Source organism: Danio rerio, chromosome 20 (assembly GCF_049306965.1).
Source record: "Danio rerio strain Tuebingen ecotype United States chromosome 20, GRCz12tu, whole genome shotgun sequence".
Lineage (NCBI taxonomy): Eukaryota > Metazoa > Chordata > Actinopteri > Cypriniformes > Danionidae > Danio > Danio rerio.
Genome location: NC_133195.1, coordinates 21,180,247 through 21,198,079, shown reverse-complemented (window position 1 = coordinate 21,198,079; position 17,833 = coordinate 21,180,247). Strand labels below are relative to the sequence as shown.

Genomic DNA, 17,833 nt, shown 5'->3' with positions numbered 1-17,833 from the left:
GCTTCATAAAAAAGACTAATATTTTTGGCAAATTGGATTAGCACCACAGCTTTACTGCAAAGTACAATGTTTAAACTATAGTGGAGCAAAGTGCTTTTGCATTTAGCCTATTTGTGCGGTTAATTTTCCTGTAACAAACAATTTCACGAACAGGTGTTTTGCTCAAATTTACACGACCAAAAATACACACTAACCAGTTCTTAAATAAAACTAACACTAGTGGAGACACTGGCAGCGGTCATCTCTCATGATGTTTCCGTAACATTTCGTCTCCTAATGAGAGTATTTTTGCTGTCAGTGGGCGGGACTTCCTGTGCTGGACGCAGTGTTTATTTTTTTGCAGAGCCAAAATATCGTCCACAGAGGTAAGGCTGAACTCTTACTCGCATACACACCGGTTATATTCGTGAAATTACAAATGCACACGTTTTCTCTGCAAAGCTGCACGATATGGGTGACATTTTCACATCGTAACGTCATGACATAAAGCGCTGTCATAGATCATGCACTGCGCTAACTTGAGCTGTTCGTTTTTCCATTCGTGTACAGCTGCTGCCGTTTAACAGAGAAGCACACTGGTCAGTTTATGTGGTAGAATGTGATTTTAGAGCCGACATGATCGTCTTGGAGATGTATTCATTAAAAAGGACACTCGTGAAGCGAGCGAGCAGCATTCAGGCGGCAGAAATGCGCTGCATTGTCTATGATGTCATCATGTTCCATTTTTACTGACGCACTTTACACTTGAATTATTTCGCTACATTTGACACCGCTTTCACCCGGGTAGAGCGTTTATACGCAGAAATGTGTCCGGTTAGCTGTTACATTATGTATAGGAGAAATGCACCTGTTAACGGATCAGTCGCGCTCGAAGTAGACTGCACTGCCATGACCAAATGTGACACACATAACAGCACATACATGATTCTCATGTATTCAAGAACAGTGCACGATTACGATTAAAGACAGACACAAGTGAAGGGATATTATTGCATAATTTTTTTTCATGTTTATATTTTTATTTTATCTATCTATTTAGATCTATTCTTATTTATTTATTTATTTATTTATTTTTATGAAGAGTTTAGATGCAAAAGGCTCTTACCGGCGTCTGAAATTTTCTTCTATAAACAACATTTATCTCAGTCTCTTATGTTCATGTTCAGTTATTTCACTTTTTAAGACATTCATTGATTATTTTCCTTCGCCTTAGTCCCTTTATTCATCAGAGGACCGCAGCGCAATGAACCACCAACTCATCCAGCATATGTTTTAAACAGTGGATGCCCTTCCAGCTGCAACCCAGTACTGGGAAACACCTATATACTCTTGCATTCACACACGCTCTTCACTGGCCAATTTAGTTCACCCAATTTATCTATACTGCATGTCTTTGGACTGTGGGGAAAACAAGCACCTGGAGGAAACCTACGTGAACACAGGGAGAACATGCAAACTCCAGACAAAAACACCAAATGGCCCAGCATGGGCTCAAAGCAGCAACCTTCTTGCGGTGAGGCGAAAGTGCTAACCACTAAGCCATTGTCGCCACTTTTAAGACAATAAAAATAAATTATTGTTTGCAATAGAAGTGAAATTACTAAACCTTCACATAAGAGCCTGAGAAGAAAAATACTAATTTAAAAAAAAAAATTTCTGATGGCACTTAGAGTCTTTTGCATTAGAACTCCATATACCTAAAAATGAATTCTATTGTCATTTTTGAACATGTTTGACATTACTTTCTTCTGTTCAACACAAAGGAAGAAACAAAAGAATACTGAAAAAAACTTCCATAGTTCTTTTTTTCCTATTAATGGCCCAATTTCCCCCCAACATTCTTCAAAACATGTTTTGTGTTTAACATAAGAAAGAAAATCATAAAGGGTAAGAGCCACTTGAGAGTGAGTAAATAATGAAGAAAACATTTTACTATATATATATTCCATAAGCAATTCCATGCAAATGTCAACCTTGCCATGACAAAAGTATAGTTTTCACCAAAATATGGAAATTGTTTCTGGGTTTTTTGCATAAGCAAGTCTTTTACAGTGCTTTAGAAATACTCAAAAATGTACCTGTTAATGTTTTCAAACTATTATATTTGATTTGCCAAAATCACACAAGTGGTAATTTCACATAGGTCACATCCATAACGTAGAGATGTTACATCCATAACGACGCCTTTTCCTCATAAATGTGAAAATATTAAGTAAAATAAAACCAATCATTTTTGTTTATAGAGAGCCAACTCTTATCCTTTTGATTATCATTGTTTCTTTTGGGTTGTGCAGTTTAATTCACAGAATTTCTGTATGTTTTAGACTGTAAACACGCAGACTTTTTTTGTCACATCCATAATGCATGTTTATTTTCCTCATTTAAAGTACAAACCATGTTTACAGAATACAGATTGATATTTTTCTGATCCTATAACTCTGTGGTCAGTTGTTCTGGAAAATATGAACAGATGTTTCAATATAATGTTAACATATACTCTCTGTAAATTTATGTTTTGAGTTTTTACTGCAAATGTCACATCCATAACGCTGGAATTGCTCATATACAGTTGAAGTCAGAATTATTAGCCCCCCTGAATTATTCACCCTCCTGTTTATTTTTTTCCCAATTTCTATTTAATGGAGAGAAGATTTCTTCCACACATTTCTAAACATAATAGTTTTAGTTACTCATTTCTTATAACTGATTGATTTTATTTTTGCCATGATGACAGTAAATATTATTTTACTAGATCTTTTTCAAGACACTTCTATACAGCTTAAAGTGACATTTAAAGGCTTAACTAGGTTAATTAGGTTAACTAGGCAGGTTAGGGTAATTAGGCAAGTTATTGTATAACAATGGTTTGTTCTGTAGACTATCTGAAAAAAAATTTGCTTGAAGGGGCTAATAATTTTGTCCCTAAAATGCTTTTTAAAAAATTTAAAACTGCTTTCATTCTAGCCGAAATAAAACAAATAAGACTTTCTCTAGAAGAACAAAACATTATTAGACATACTGTGAAAATTTCCTTGCTCGGTTAAACATAATTTAGGAAATATTTAAAAAAGAAAGAAAAATTCAAAGGGGGGTTAATAATTCTGACTTCAACTGTATTTTTAATGTTACTGTGGAAGTTTTACCACTACAGAATAAATAAATAAATGAATAATATTTCTGCCCTTTTGTCTCACAATTTACCACTTTGTTCTTGCAATTTACAGTTTATAGTTCACGATTCGGACCCCAACATGCTCTCATCACTCTTAAGGGGTGAAAAGAAATAGGCTGTAGTCATTATGGTTTGTTAAAATAATGTCACACAACTGAAGAATATGACACAGGTCTGTTTTTAAGTTATAAACCTGCATGTGTGAGTTTATATCTTACATTTCTGAGACAAAAATGTCAGAACTATGAGAAGTAATATCAGAATTGCGTGATATTTAAAACTATTTATTTTACAAAATTGCAAGTTTAGTCTATATCTCCCAATTCAGAATTATTATTTTATAGTTCAGATTTTTTTATAAATGTTCAGAAAATAATTTATAAATGTGAGATATAAAATGGGCGACACGGTGGCACAGCAAGTAGTGCTGTCGCCTCACAGCAAGAAGGTAGATGGTTCGAGCCTTGGCTAGGTCAATTGGCATTTCTGTAAGGAGTTTGCATGTTCTCCCCATGTTTGCGTGGGTTTCCTCCGGGTGCTCCGGTTTCCCCCACAAGTCGAAAGACATGCGGTACAGGTGAATTGGATAAGCTAAAATTGTCTGTAGTGTATATGTGTAATTGGGTGTATGGATGTTTCCCAGTGACGTGTTGCGCTGCGGAAAACATGTGCTGGATAAGTTGACGGTTCATTCCGCTGTGGCAACCCCAGATTAATAAAGGGACTAAGCCAAAAGAAAATGAGTGAAATGAGATATAAAATGCATTTATGTGTGGAGTTTGCATGTTCTCCCTGTGTTTTCTAAATGAGGTGTATGGGTGTTTCCCAGTGATGTGTTGCAGCTAGAAGGACATCCGCTGTATAAAACATGCTGGATAAGTTGGCGGTTCATTCCACGGTGGCGACCCCAGATTAATAAAAAGCGAAAATAAAATAAATGAATGAATGAATGAATGGATGAATGAATAAATGTAAGAGTGATATAAAATACAATTACCTATTTTATCCTATGGCCGAGACAGACTTCAATATGTTATCGTTATATAATGTGAACATTTAAAATATAAACTTCTGTCATGAAACTCTATGCACGCATAGGCTGATAGGTCACCTACTGTGTCACTAACTCCATGGTGCAGGAGATTGGTTGCTGTGCCCTCAGCAGCTAATGAGCTTGCTCATCAGCATGTTGTTTTACACTATGCTGCACGTTTTTCTAAGACTCTCTACCATCCCAGCTCTACCTGTGTTTAGATGTGCAACGGGGGTAACATATATATTATGTTTACAGCAGCGTGTTATATTCTTAGATGACATGTCTGTTTATATATACTGTAGTAGTAGGTCCCTGTACTTGCTCGGCCATAATAATCAAAGCAGCAGCAGCGTAGCAGATTTATTCCACCAAGATGAGACACATCAACATTGCCATATACATATTCATTAAATCTCTCCAAGAGTTGTCATGACAGAATTATATTTTTAATGAAAATGGCAAAAAATCTTCAAAGAACAACTTCATTATTGTTCCAATTAAAAATGAATATTTTTAAAAGGAAGCTATTGAGCATACATTACATCTGGAGCTTATCTAACAAAATAACTTGCAGTAACGGTCCAAAAACTAGTACACCCAAATTTAGGTTATAGAAAAACAATAAATACAAATTTTAAAAAGAAGACAAATCAAGAGAAGCAGAGAAATGGAAAAATTTATTAGAAATTTTGTAGGTTGTAATTTTTTTGCAATATTTTGCTTGAATTTAATTGTGTTATCTTTCGATTTCTAAATATGTTTGGTGACTAAAATGTTATTTTAATATATATATATATATGTGTTTAATAAATCTGTTTTGTTTAAATGCACCAACATACATCACTTATTCACTGAGAAATGCATAAAAATATTCATCATCAAAATTATCTGTACTCAATTACACTGAGCACTGCATGTATAAGGATAATGATAACATTTTAACCAGAATATTGATCTTAATCAAAAAATTTGTGCATTTAATTTGTTCAGTGCTTAAAATATTCTTATTTTTAACAGGTCTCCCTTTCATAGTACATCTTTCACCATGCCAGACTTCTCAGTGATTCGGAGCTGCTTCCTGAGTTGCTTATTAGCGCTTCTCCAAACATCAGGCTCCCAGCAGGAGGAGCAGAACCAGCTGCTCCTGGTGTCTTTTGATGGTTTCCGCTGGGACTATATCAACCGAGTACCTACACCCAATTTCCACGCCCTTATGGATGAGGGTGTGCTGGTGGAGAAAGTGGAGAACACCTACATCACCAAGACCTACCCCAACCACTACACGTTAGTGACAGGTTTACACGCTGAAAGCCATGGCGTGGTTGCAAACGAAATGTACGACCCCATTCACAACCGTTCATTTTCCATGGAGGGTCCTGAAGTGTATGATGCGTGGTGGTGGGAGGAGGCAGAGCCGTTGTGGGTGACCAACCAAAAGGCGGGACGGAAGAGTGGAGCTGCCATGTGGCCTGGATCTGATGTAGCCATTGGTGGAACATTCCCAACGCATTACTTGAGGTATAATGCATCAATGCTCTTCGAGACCCGAGTCCAGAAACTCATTGATTGGTTTTCAGGACCGGAGGCTATCAATTTTGGTGTCTTATATTGGGAGGAGCCAGATGAGAGTGGGCATAATTTGGGGCCTGAGAGCCCGCTCATGGATGTGGTCCTCGCAGACATTGACGAGAAGCTGGGATTCCTCAGGGAGAAGCTCAAAAGTGCTGGACTTTATGACAAAGTCAATCTGATAGTGACGAGTGATCATGGAATGACGCAGTTATCTCATGATAAGATTATTGAGCTGGACACGTACGTTAGCCGAGATCTTTACACGTGGATCGACAAGAGCCCGGTGGTTGGCATTTTACCCAAAGAAGGTAAGAATGACAATGTAAACCAGAGGTGGGTAGTAACGAGTTACATTTACTTGAGTAAAATTATTGGGTAACGTGCACTTTTTGCGTTCACTAAAAGATGTGTACTTTTACTCTTACTTAAGTAAATTATTAGAGAAAAATCAGTACTCTTACTTTGCTACATTTGGCGGTGTTCCTCCGTTGCTGCCAAGTGATAATAAATATGATTCATATGGCATTAGCGAGGTTGTGAGGTTGCTATAGAGACGTGTCTCCCGCTTTCGGTTAGAGCGCACGTGCCTTTGGAATAATGGCTGAAGTCTAGGAAGATGTGAGAGTTTATAGTAAACTCATTAGAAATGTAATTGGTTGTCATGGAATTTTTTATTCATATATATGCACATATTATATAATGATGTTTTTATATAAATATCTTAATTGCATTTCAGCATTGCACTCAGATAATACAGAAGTAATCAATTTATGACCTCTTTTATTCACCAAACAACACATTTCCCACTCCACCACATTTTCCCGAAACAATTTGAAAGGTACCCAAACTCCCTCAACAATCCTGTGTTTTATAATGATGTTTTTTACTACATTTTGCTGCAGTACTTTTTATGTATACATTTTTGTTTCACTCTTTTCCAAACTTATATATATACAGTTGAAGTAAGAATTATTAGCCCCCTAAATTATTATGTATTTTACATTATTTAGCATTATGCATTATACATTAACGGTCGAAAGTTTGGGGTCAGTTTTTTTTTTCATGTTTTTTTTTTTAGAAAGGTTAAATTGTTTAATACTTATTTATTAAATATTTATTTATTGCTTGTTGTATGTGGTTTCAAATTAAATTATTACTCCAGTCATTGTTTTTTATTACTATTAACATTAATAATAATAATAATAATAGCAAAAATAATAACAATAATAATAAATATTAGAGTGATTTCTGAAGGATCATGTGACTCTAAAGAGATTGGAGTAATAAAGATGAAAACTCTAATCTTTAAAGTCACTGGAATAAATTATTAAATTAAATTATAAACTACTTTTGAACAGTTATTTTAGTGCAAAAACAATTCATACAATTTTACAATTTGTACTGTATTTTTGATAAAATAAATGCAGCCTTGGTAAGTAGAAGAAGCTTTTTTAAAACATTTCAAAATCTTACTGAACCCAAACATTTGACCGATAATGTAAAGTATTATTATAATTTTTTTTTTCCATTTTATTCACCTTTACTTTGCAAAAAGGGTTGTCCTCATTGTGGTACCAAGCAATTTTGTGCTTAATTAAATCTTTAAAGGGATAATTCCCCCATAAAAGCAAATTTTGACATCCTTTTATCACCTTCAACCTTTCTTAAACTTGTGTGATTTTGTAAGAAATGCTATGGGAGTCGGTGGTCACCATCAGCTGTTCAAGCTGCATAAAATTTTGGCCAGCTGTGAAAATTGTCATTAATTTAATTGCAAATCAAAATGCTTTAAAAAAACAACATCCTGTAAAATATAGTATAATATTAATTACCATAGTTGAAAAGAAAAGAAAGAAAACAGCAAAACTCATACTGCACTATTAGACATTAGCAGATTTAAATAAGAGTGTGCAGAAAAAATTGTACATGCACGGTGCACATAAAAATCACAGTGAAGAATAGCCAATCATCAGTGTTATATTTTGTTATAATTGGTGACCAATGCTTTATAGTTTTTGAGCGCTATTCTCCTCTTAACTCAGGCAAACTCGAAGAGGTCTACGGTTTATTAAAGAATGCAAACCCTAACATGGTCGTGTACAAAAAGGAGGAAATCCCAGATCATTACCACTACAGACACAACGCCAGAATCATGCCTCTCATCATAGAGGTCAGAGAGGGATGGACCGTCATGCAGAACAGGAACGGATCTTTTATGTGTGAGTATTAATATTTATATACATCATTTAAAGGTGAAGCATATAGATTCTGCAAATCTAGTATCATCTAGCAGAATAACAAAAAATAAGCAATATTTTACAAAAACACTTACACTCACTGTTTTTTTTTCTTAGGATTAATCTTATCCTTACAATGTTTTACTTTTTTATATATTATTTTAGATGTTCTGGTAGAGAGAGCAGTAGCCTGATTTTCGTTACATATTTGTGCAAAAAGGATATTGTATTCTAATTGTTCATTTAAAAACAAAACTTTTCAGCAAATGACAGCGTTTACATTAACCAGTGGTAAGGGGTGTATCCGACACTTAATAGCAAATCAGTCATCTCTTTCCTGTAGGTGTATTTTCAATTGGCAATTTCAGTTAAAAAATTGTTGCCATCTGTCTATACACAAGTCTTTTTTCAAAGTAATGCATCAGCCTTGCTGCGACACAAACTAAACAACTTCTGGATGCTATAGTAGCCACGCCCCAATCTCCTCCTATTCTTCAAGCTGGGAAGTGATTGATAGATTTTGTCAGTCAACTCATGTCTAATCAGTGTTTACACAAGATTTATCCAGCTGCAGACCCACACACGTTTTAGTATACACAATCCAGCTCACACAATCTAGACCAGGGGTCAGCAACCAGTGGCTCTAGAGCCGCATGCGGCTCTTTAGCGCTGCCCTTGTGGCTTCCTGAAGTTTTTTCAAAAATGTTCAAAAAGATGGGGAAGGTTAGTATATATTTTTATTTTAATATGATTTCTATAGGAGGACAAACATTTTTAACGTTTTCAAATGCTGTAAAAGTATGTAAAATTAATATTTAATTTCAACATTTCTGTCAACGAAGATTTGCGTCATAGCCTGCGACACAGGTTTCTATCAGCAGGGCGGGATGCCAGGCAGGTGGCTGTTGTAAACAAACCGGGAGATAATAAAGCATGGAAAACCGTTCACAGATGGTGACTACATAAAGGAGTCATTCATCAACATATTAGAACACCTATTTGCAGACTTCAAAAACCAAACAAAGATAATACAAAAAATTAAAGATATACCTCTCTCCGCTAAGACAGTGAGTGAAAGGGCTATTAAAATTGCAGTAACATCACCGATCAGCAAACCAAGGACATTAGTTCAGTGCCAGCATACTCAATTGCCTGTGATGTGACCGATATTCAATGCGCTTTTATGCAGATATATGAACTCTGATTGGCCGCAAGAAGAAATGATCAAATTAATATCACTGAAAGACCAGAGGCTGTGCTGAAGTGTTTAAATGACAACGAAATAAACACCAACCACCTGATTTCAGTGGCTATTTAATCATTAAGGCTTATTATGTATTTGTAGCCAACTTAGTCATTTTTATATAGGCTAATATAGCTACTGTAGATACATACAGCATGTGTTTCCTTCATTATAAGGCTTATATAAGGCTTTACATTTTTTGCGGCTCCAAACATATTTGTTTTTTGTTTTTTTGAGAGGGTGCTCGCTGCAGAGCCATTTGAGGAGAGCTGAGCTCCAGCGAGGGGGAGCATGAGCTGTCGCTCCTCCCCCTGTAAGCTGTTTTAATGCGTACACCAACCCCACCCCTAACCCTACCCCCAGTGACATCACTCGTAGAAGAAGTGCAAAAAAGGTGGAGCTCAAGCTTAAGCTCCCCCTCGCTGGAGCTCAACTCTCCTCAAATGGCTCTGCAGCGAGCACCACTTGGTTTTTTTTGGTCCAATATGGCTCTTTCAACATTTTGGGTTGCCGACCCCTGATCTAGACAGTCGCTAACCATGGCTGCGTCCGAAACCGCCTACTACTTAGCTAATTACTCAGCTAATTGCCACTGTGTATGAAATGTGCTGTATAAATAGCCTTGCCTTGCCTTGTAGGTACTGCATTTGAATTTAAACAAATTGTACTGCTCGGCCATTAGAAAAGTGCGTTCGATACAGTATGAATGTGAGCAGTATGAATGAAATTCGGAGATACTACATCCGCCATTTTGTCATGGTCACGGGACCTACCCACGTCAGTCGCGCCGATTCACTCCCATTCATAAGTTCTCTCACGGACACTTCAGAATCTCTTCTCAGAAGTAGTAGGTCATGCGGGGACTTCCCACATACTGATTTTCAACTTCTATGAATTCGGACATACTACTCACCTCGCATACTGATTTTAGTGTACTATATAGTATAGAAGTATGCGGTTTTGGACGCAGCCATATATGGATAATAAAGGAACAGTCTTCTTCATTTTTTTCTTGTTTAACGACAACTAACTCTTGAGGAGCATTATCGCCACCTACTGAATTTCACAAATATGGCAATCGAGACCGTCCGTGCTTCGATTGCCATTCATTAGACTCTGAACAGTTTAGGGTTTCCCATTTCAGTCATTGTTTCAATATTATATCGTAACAATCATTTTAACATCAGTGCACTTTTAAAGTTATGTAAATAAAAATAATTAGTTAAAGCACTTATGACTTTCTTCACGCATCCACGTACACAAGGAAAACAATTGTAATTATAGGTTTAGTGTAATAAACTAATTTAGGATCTTTATGTTGTCTTAGTCAAAATCGTTTTGTAGTAAAATATAAAAAACAAACAATATTGCGATGCATTAAAATCAATTACTATAGTTGATTTACCTGTTAGCCTAAAATCAAAGTAATATAAATATTTTGAATAGTGTTCTTAAAAAGTGGTTAAAAACAAACAAGCAGTGTTTGCACAAATTGGTTTGTTGAATCATGTAGCCTTTGCTTTTGCCTTCAGTATTTTTATGTAAAGAATTATAATGTTGTGTATATGTATTTATTATATTTCCATTTTGTCAAGCCTCTCGTGGACAGGTGTTGAGAATTAGCAAGTTTGCTAAAACACTTAAACAAATGCATTTGGTTAATATATATATATATATATATATATATATATATATATATATATATATATATATATATATATATATATATATATATATATGTATATGTGTATATGTATGTACGTATATATATATATATATATATATATATATATGTATATGTATGTACGTATATGTATGTATATATAATTAACATTTAATTTGTTAGTATTACTATTTTTGTTGCAACTATATTTACCAGTACTTTATGGTTTAAAAATAATTTATAACTTACTATAAATTACTATAGTATTTCATGTAGGAAAACATTCAATAAAATTATTAGAAATTTAAGCAAATAAATACTATTCTATCGTTGAAATAAAATATTAAAATAGTGTTTCACATTTACTGACTGATCATCTATATGATGACTGATAGAAAACGGTTCAGTCAATTAAAATAAATGGCAATTGGAAACAATGTTCCCCATTCGCCCGTCTTGATCGCCATATTTGTGAGATAGTATACACTATTGTCTATTGTGTACACTATTTATTAACAATACATATAAATATATTAATGACAAGGTCCGAGAAGATGTTATTAACTTTAACATCCGTCTTAACCATATATGTTAGCCCCTGCCTAGACGTTCACCCCTGCCTGCTGAAATGTCTGTGGGTCTGCAGGTCTGCAACTGGATATTATTGTGGTTTACACTTGTGTGGATATAAACCAATGAACGTCTGTTAAAGGGAAAACTCACTCAAAACTAAAACTCTGTCATCATTTACTCAGCCTTCACATAAGCCAAAGATGTTAGAGAAGATATTGGGAAGAAAGCTGGAAACCTGTAATCATTGACTTCCATGTTGTTTGTTTTTCCTTCAATGGAAGTCAATGGTTTTTTAACTTCTTTAAAATACGAACAACAACAAAAGAAACTTGTAAATTTTACTAACAACTTGTGGGTGAGTAACATTTTTTGGGTGAACTATCCCTTTAATCCCTGTGTTAATGAAGAATTAGATTGGGTTGAAATGATAGATTTGACTTCGTTTTTACATACAAACAGTACACAAACAGATTAAAGGGATAGTTCACCCTAAAATGAAAACTCTGTCATTATTTACTCGTCTTTAAGTGGTCCCTATTTTTCTGTTGTACACAAAAAAAGTACACCGAAGAATGCTTGATATCCATAGTGGCAAATAAAACATTATTATAAACAAATCAGAAACAAGCAGATGGTGAATAAATGACAGAATAAATTCATTTTGAGTGAATCGTCCCTTTGTTGTTAATATTGCATCTACTGATCAATGTAAAACATGTTTGCAGCTGTTTATAGATGATATTTTTGCTTGGCAGTGGGAAACCATGGTTACAACAACAGCCTTCCCAACATGCACCCAGTGTTTGTCGCCCGCGGACCTGCTTTCCGCCGCGACTACACCAAAACCTCCATGCGCTCGGTCGACCTCTATCCTCTCATGTGCAGCATTCTCGCTCTCAAGCCCTTGCCCAACAATGGCTCTTTGTCCAGCGTTCAGGATCTGTTAGTGGAAACCTCCACCCCAAAGCCAACAGTAACGCCAGTTCCCAGAGGGCCAATGGTACCGCCAGTTCCCAGAGAGCCTTCCTACGCCTGGGCTGTGGGATGCATTCTGGGTGCTGGCCTGGTCATCGGGTTCCTCTTCATCTTCGTTAAGCAGGTGACACAAAGGCAGCTTCCGCCATTGTATTTGTCCAATAGTGAGATCACGCAGCCCTTACTGTAAGCTCACTTTACTCACGCCAGGTTCTCCGGTATGTAGCACTGAGCTTTTCTCCAGTGATACAGACCTTTTTTGAGTCTAAAATCATTCTGATGACACTTTTTAAGCAGAAAAGCATGGTCGCTTGAAGTCAGAAGCGATCAGTGTCCATGGTACCATGCCAAAGTCGAATATACCAAAAGCAATATGGGGAACAATGCTACAGTGGAGAAAGGCTGTGCAATTATATATATATATATATATATATATATATATATATATATATATATATATATATATATATATAAAAAGTTAGTTCACCCATAAATGAAAATTGGATGTAATTTATGCACCATCAGGGCTTTTAAGATTAAGGTAGAACATGGAAGAAGGTTTTTGGTTGAAACTGTGGTCCTTGGTGATTCTAGTTCAGTGTTTCTCAACCATGTTCCTGGAGGAGTACCAGTACTGATGTTCTGGATGTCTCCTTGGTCTGTCACACTCATTTCAGGTCTTTCAGTCTCAGCTAACAAGCTGTTGATCTGAATTAGGCGTATTTGGTTAAGGAGACATGGAAAATGTGCAGAGCTGGTGGTCCTCCAGCATAGTTCTGATGAGAAACACTGTTCTAGTTGGTTTACCGACACTTTAAGAGTCAAAAACAAAAAAAAAAAAATTATATATATATAGGAAAAGCTAAATGGCATTTGTTTTTATAAGACCTCAGTGTATCGCCTGGAGCCACAAGAGTTTTATAACACTGCTTTTTGAAGCTACGAAATATTTACAAATCTTTTTCTTTTTTTCGGATCAGTGGTTCGGATCGCATATCAAATAATCATGTGATCAAGATCATGTGATTTCAGTAAACGGGGCTTTGTCATATCATGACTTTTTCCAAATGTTTCAAAAAAGTTTCTTTGAGGTATTACTAAGATCGTGCCCTAGTGGCGAATAATAGTTTTTACCTTATCTCGGATTAGTTTTCCGAGTTTGTAGATGTTTTAATAAAGCATTTATAAAATAAAAAAAGATTTAATGTGACCGTTAAATGAATGAAAATAAAAATAATATTAATTAATAGTCTCTTGTTGGCCTGATTTGCTGAGCTCACAATGGAACAAGCATAAGCTGATAAAACACACCAAACTGATACACCAAATGTTTAGTGATATTAGATGTAAAGGTGTTAATCTAAGTGCTTTCATAGGTTATAATTTTAATTAAACGACTACAATATGTTTGAAAAAGCCCTTTTTAAAGCATACTTTAGCTGTTTCTGTTGTATTTACATGGTTTTGACCAGCAGTTTTTTTTTTACATTTCAAAACAATAAATCAATTTGTAAAGTAGTTTGTTCAGTTGTTTCAAAGCTATTAAAAGCTTATTTTCTCCTATCACTAGCCATGTGTACAAATAAGTACTATATTAAAGTCTGTGTGAACCGGAAATTGCTGAGACTGAACACTGAGTAAGGGGCGGGCTTTCTTTTAGCTCGTCATTCGCTCAAACAATACGAGGGGCGTGGTTAAGAACGTTGTGGTGTGAAACTGATGTCAACAGAAGGACCGCCACTCCAAAAGCTGAAGCAAATTGCTTGCACGAATTAATTGTGCACCGAAATAATAACAATGTGCGCTAAAAAACAAACATTGTAAATTTTGATTTCACACACACTTTAGTTTTAACTGTACATCTTTTTGACACTTAAAGTGCTGGTAAACACTGGCTTACATTTTATAAATAAGCAAGGACCAGTTTCATCTTAAAATGTACTTTGATGTTGTACTGAAGACATGAAAAAGTACATCATGGCCTTATAGATGAAGTAAATTAAGAGCAAAATTTCATTTTTGGTTGAACTTTCCCTTTAAGATCAAAACTGACTAAGCCAATAGTGCCCTCTTCTGGTAAAACCGTCAGTGATACCTTTATGCTTGTCATCTGAAATCGAGTATTTAAAGAGACGTTAGCATCCCCATGCTTTTCCTTTCAATTTGAATCTAATATTTATTTCGCAAGAGTAAGATTTGCCCTATTCTCATGAATCTGCATTCATTGCAGGAATATTCTGAGTTCACATCAACAGCGTTTGCGGCGTAATGTTATCACAAAATATTGTTCATGAAAAAGATCTAAGAAACTCCTACACTGCAAGTAAACACAATAATAGGAAATCTATAATCAAATGAAAGAAAAATAAACCAAACAGTTTATATTATAAACTAGTTTTTGGTCTGATTTGTACATTTTATAAATTTGTTCTCATGACGATGGGTGAGAAAACTAAAAATAGACCACTCAAATATGGACATTTCAGCTTCACATTTCTGATTTTAAACCATATGCATTTTGATAAACAGAAAGTTCTACATTTATCCAGAATTTATTCAAACCAAAAATTTATTGTAATATTGTAAATCTCACTCAAAGAAATATGTTTGCTGTTTGTTCACACTACATATATAAAAATGAGTTGAAACAACACAATTCTTGAGTTTTTTTTATAGGGATAACTTAATTGTTTTATGTTCAATCCACTTATATTTGAAAAAGAAAAGAAAAAAAAAGTTAACCTAATTAAATGATATGGAACCCAGCATTATTTACCGTGCACTAAATAAACTATTTTGCTGTTTGTTCAAACTACTTATTTAGAATGAGCTGGAACAACACAATTCTTGAGTTTTTTTTGGGACAACTTAATAGTTTTAAGTTCAATCCACTTAAATGTATAAAAACTAATGTTAACTTTATTACTTCATGTTTTCCCAACTCAAATCGCTTATTTGAAACCCAGCACTTTTTGCAGTCAATATTATTTGCTGTAAAAAAATAAATAAATAAAAAACATTTTTGCTGCTTGTACTACTTATTATTTAAAATGAGCTGGAACAACATATTTTTTAAGTTTTTTGGGGGTGGTTAACTTAGTTGTTTTATGTTTAACTTACTTAATTACTTAAATGACTTAAATTTGAACTTAATTCAGTAGTGTGGATCCCAGCATTTCACTTAAAAAACAAACAATTTAGCTGCTTGTTCAAACTGCTTATTTAAATTGACCTGAAACAACATATTTCTAGATATTTTTTTTAAGACAACTAAACTCTTTTATGTTTAATCAACTTAAAATTGTAAAAACCAATAAGTTAACTTAATCAATTTGCGTTGCGACAACATGAAGGGATTGTGTGGAACCCAGCATTTTTTACAGTTTGACAGTCAATAATATACACTGTAAAAAGTGCTGGGTTCCAAACAGTCGATTTGTGTTAGGACAATATGAAGGAATTAAGTTTACTTACTAGTTTTTTTTTATTTATAAACTTAAGTGGATTAAACTTAAAACAGATAATTTGTCCCAAAAAAAAAACTAAAAAATGATAATTTCAGCTCATTTCAAACAAGTTTGAACAAGCAGCAACATTTTTTTTTTTTTTTTTTGAGTGCACTGTTAAAAAAATGCTGGGTTCCACACAACTGCATTAACCTAAATGATTGGTTTTTAGAAATTTAAGTGAATTGAACATAAAACAATTAAGTTGTCCCAAAAAAAAACCTCAAGAAGAACCCGTTCAGTTTGTAAATGTATAATAAAAAGACTAAATTTGTTTATTTTAAAATTAGAAAATCCATTAAAATCAGTGTTCCTCTTGATCATCTTACGCCCCAAATGCTGCTGTTGATATTGTATTGAACCCAGAATACTCCACTGACTCAGCATTACGCATATTTAGGGTCGTGATCAAAAGGGACATTAGTAGCAATTGTTATTTTGAATTTGTTGTTTATTCTGATACTGATCATATTTTTGTTTGTTATTAGTTAAACGCAGTTGTTTAAGTTGGCCGAGTAACGTTAATAAGTGTTATAAATGAAAAGAAGCTGGTAGTTGTCGGACTACCTTCGTGTTGCACTAAGATCAATGTAAGCTAATCAGGATAGAGAGAGAGATGATTTATTAGACTAGTTGAATATTTTAGCTTATCTGCGTTTTGCACAATGTAACAGCATTCAAAATTTCTATATAAAAAAAGGAGTGGGTGCCAAAATGATTTAAGATTGATATTAAGTAGTAAACAGTAGGTCCTGAGTTCTTGTATTTTGTACTTTTTGAAAATAGCATTTAACAAAAAGCCCTGTGCAGGGCAAAACACTGTGATCCGTCTTCTACTGGTGCAAAGACTAAAGGGAAAATAAATATTTATGCTCTTTGATATAAATGTCGCTGAAATAGTGGTAGGTAGCTGCTTGCAGAGTGTTAGGATCGTTTTGTGTTATTAAGGAGGAAACGATGACTTTCTATATGGACGTGTGCTGAGGACTGTTGTGTTTGTGTTAAGTATTTCCTCTCATTTACTAGATTTGTCTAACATGTTTTGGATTTTATGTATTAATGTCTGATTTTTGACCTGTCCCATAAGATGAAACATTACTTTACATGTGCTACGTTCAAGGTGAATAAATGCCTGATTTGGAAACTCCAGTTTGTTGTGGTACTTTATTGGGGGGGTTGGGGGGGAGGTTATTGACTCAAATTACTGTGTGTATGTATGTATGCATGTATGTATGTATGTGTGTGTATATATATATAGCAATGCGATATGGCTGTATATCGGCACTGGTGGGAGGCGTGCGTTGTTAGTGCCCCCACCAGTGCCGATATACAGCCATATCGCATTGCTACTCGTGTGATATTGCGTTTATACAACAGTTTTATGGCATAATTGTTTATATAAAAACAAAATCAAACATGGAGAGTCTCAAAAACCCTTTTGTATGAGGTACTACTTTCTTCTGCGTTGGATTGAAATCATAAGCTGGCTCTATGTGGGCGGAGTAATACACAAAGGGTAAAGAGGCTGTACAGGTGCTGATATTATTTTTTTTTAAACTTTTTATTTAAGATTTTTCTATATATTTATTTTACAGAACAACCCCTTCCCCAAAATTTTTTACCCCTTACACACGAGGGGGTACCTAAAAAAATAAAAAAATAAAAATAAATAATGAAATTATAATAATAATAAAAAATAAAGAAGAAAATAAAAAAAATTAAAATAAAAGGTATTGCCATCATAATTACTTTCCAGGGGATACATCTGTATAGTTACATCAAATAACAGTCATGTTAAGGTGAGGTTAAGCAATTTCTAAATATACATATCCAAATATGTCGTAATACTTTTCCAC

At 34.6% G+C, this 17,833-nt stretch overlaps 1 protein-coding gene across 3 annotated transcripts; it reads left to right on the top strand.

The window, feature by feature from the left end:
* Positions 1 to 296: 296 nt before the first annotated feature.
* enpp5 (ectonucleotide pyrophosphatase/phosphodiesterase 5) lies at positions 297 to 17,126 on the top strand. Of its 3 annotated transcripts, XR_012395625.1 has the most exons (5): positions 297 to 365; positions 5,226 to 6,088; positions 7,823 to 8,227; positions 8,291 to 8,643; positions 10,231 to 10,859. XR_012395625.1 is itself a non-coding variant. In XM_005160463.6 (4 exons), exons 2-4 carry the CDS (start codon positions 5,254 to 5,256, stop codon positions 12,659 to 12,661), a joined length of 1,422 nt encoding a protein of 473 aa, XP_005160520.5. In that variant the 5' UTR covers positions 297 to 365; positions 5,226 to 5,253; the 3' UTR covers positions 12,662 to 17,126.
* Positions 17,127 to 17,833: the final 707 nt, after the last annotated feature.

Bases quoted from the DNA above. Each gene is read 5' to 3' on its own strand.
- enpp5 (XM_005160463.6), top strand. From the start codon at position 5,254: ATGCCAGACTTCTCAGTGATTCGGAGCTGCTTCCTGAGTTGCTTATTA. The intron at 6,089-7,822 runs GTAAGAATGACA...CTCTTAACTCAG, and splicing joins TGGCATTTTACCCAAAGAAG to GCAAACTCGAAGAGGTCTAC. The intron at 8,000-12,251 runs GTGAGTATTAAT...TTTGCTTGGCAG, and splicing joins CAGGAACGGATCTTTTATGT to TGGGAAACCATGGTTACAAC.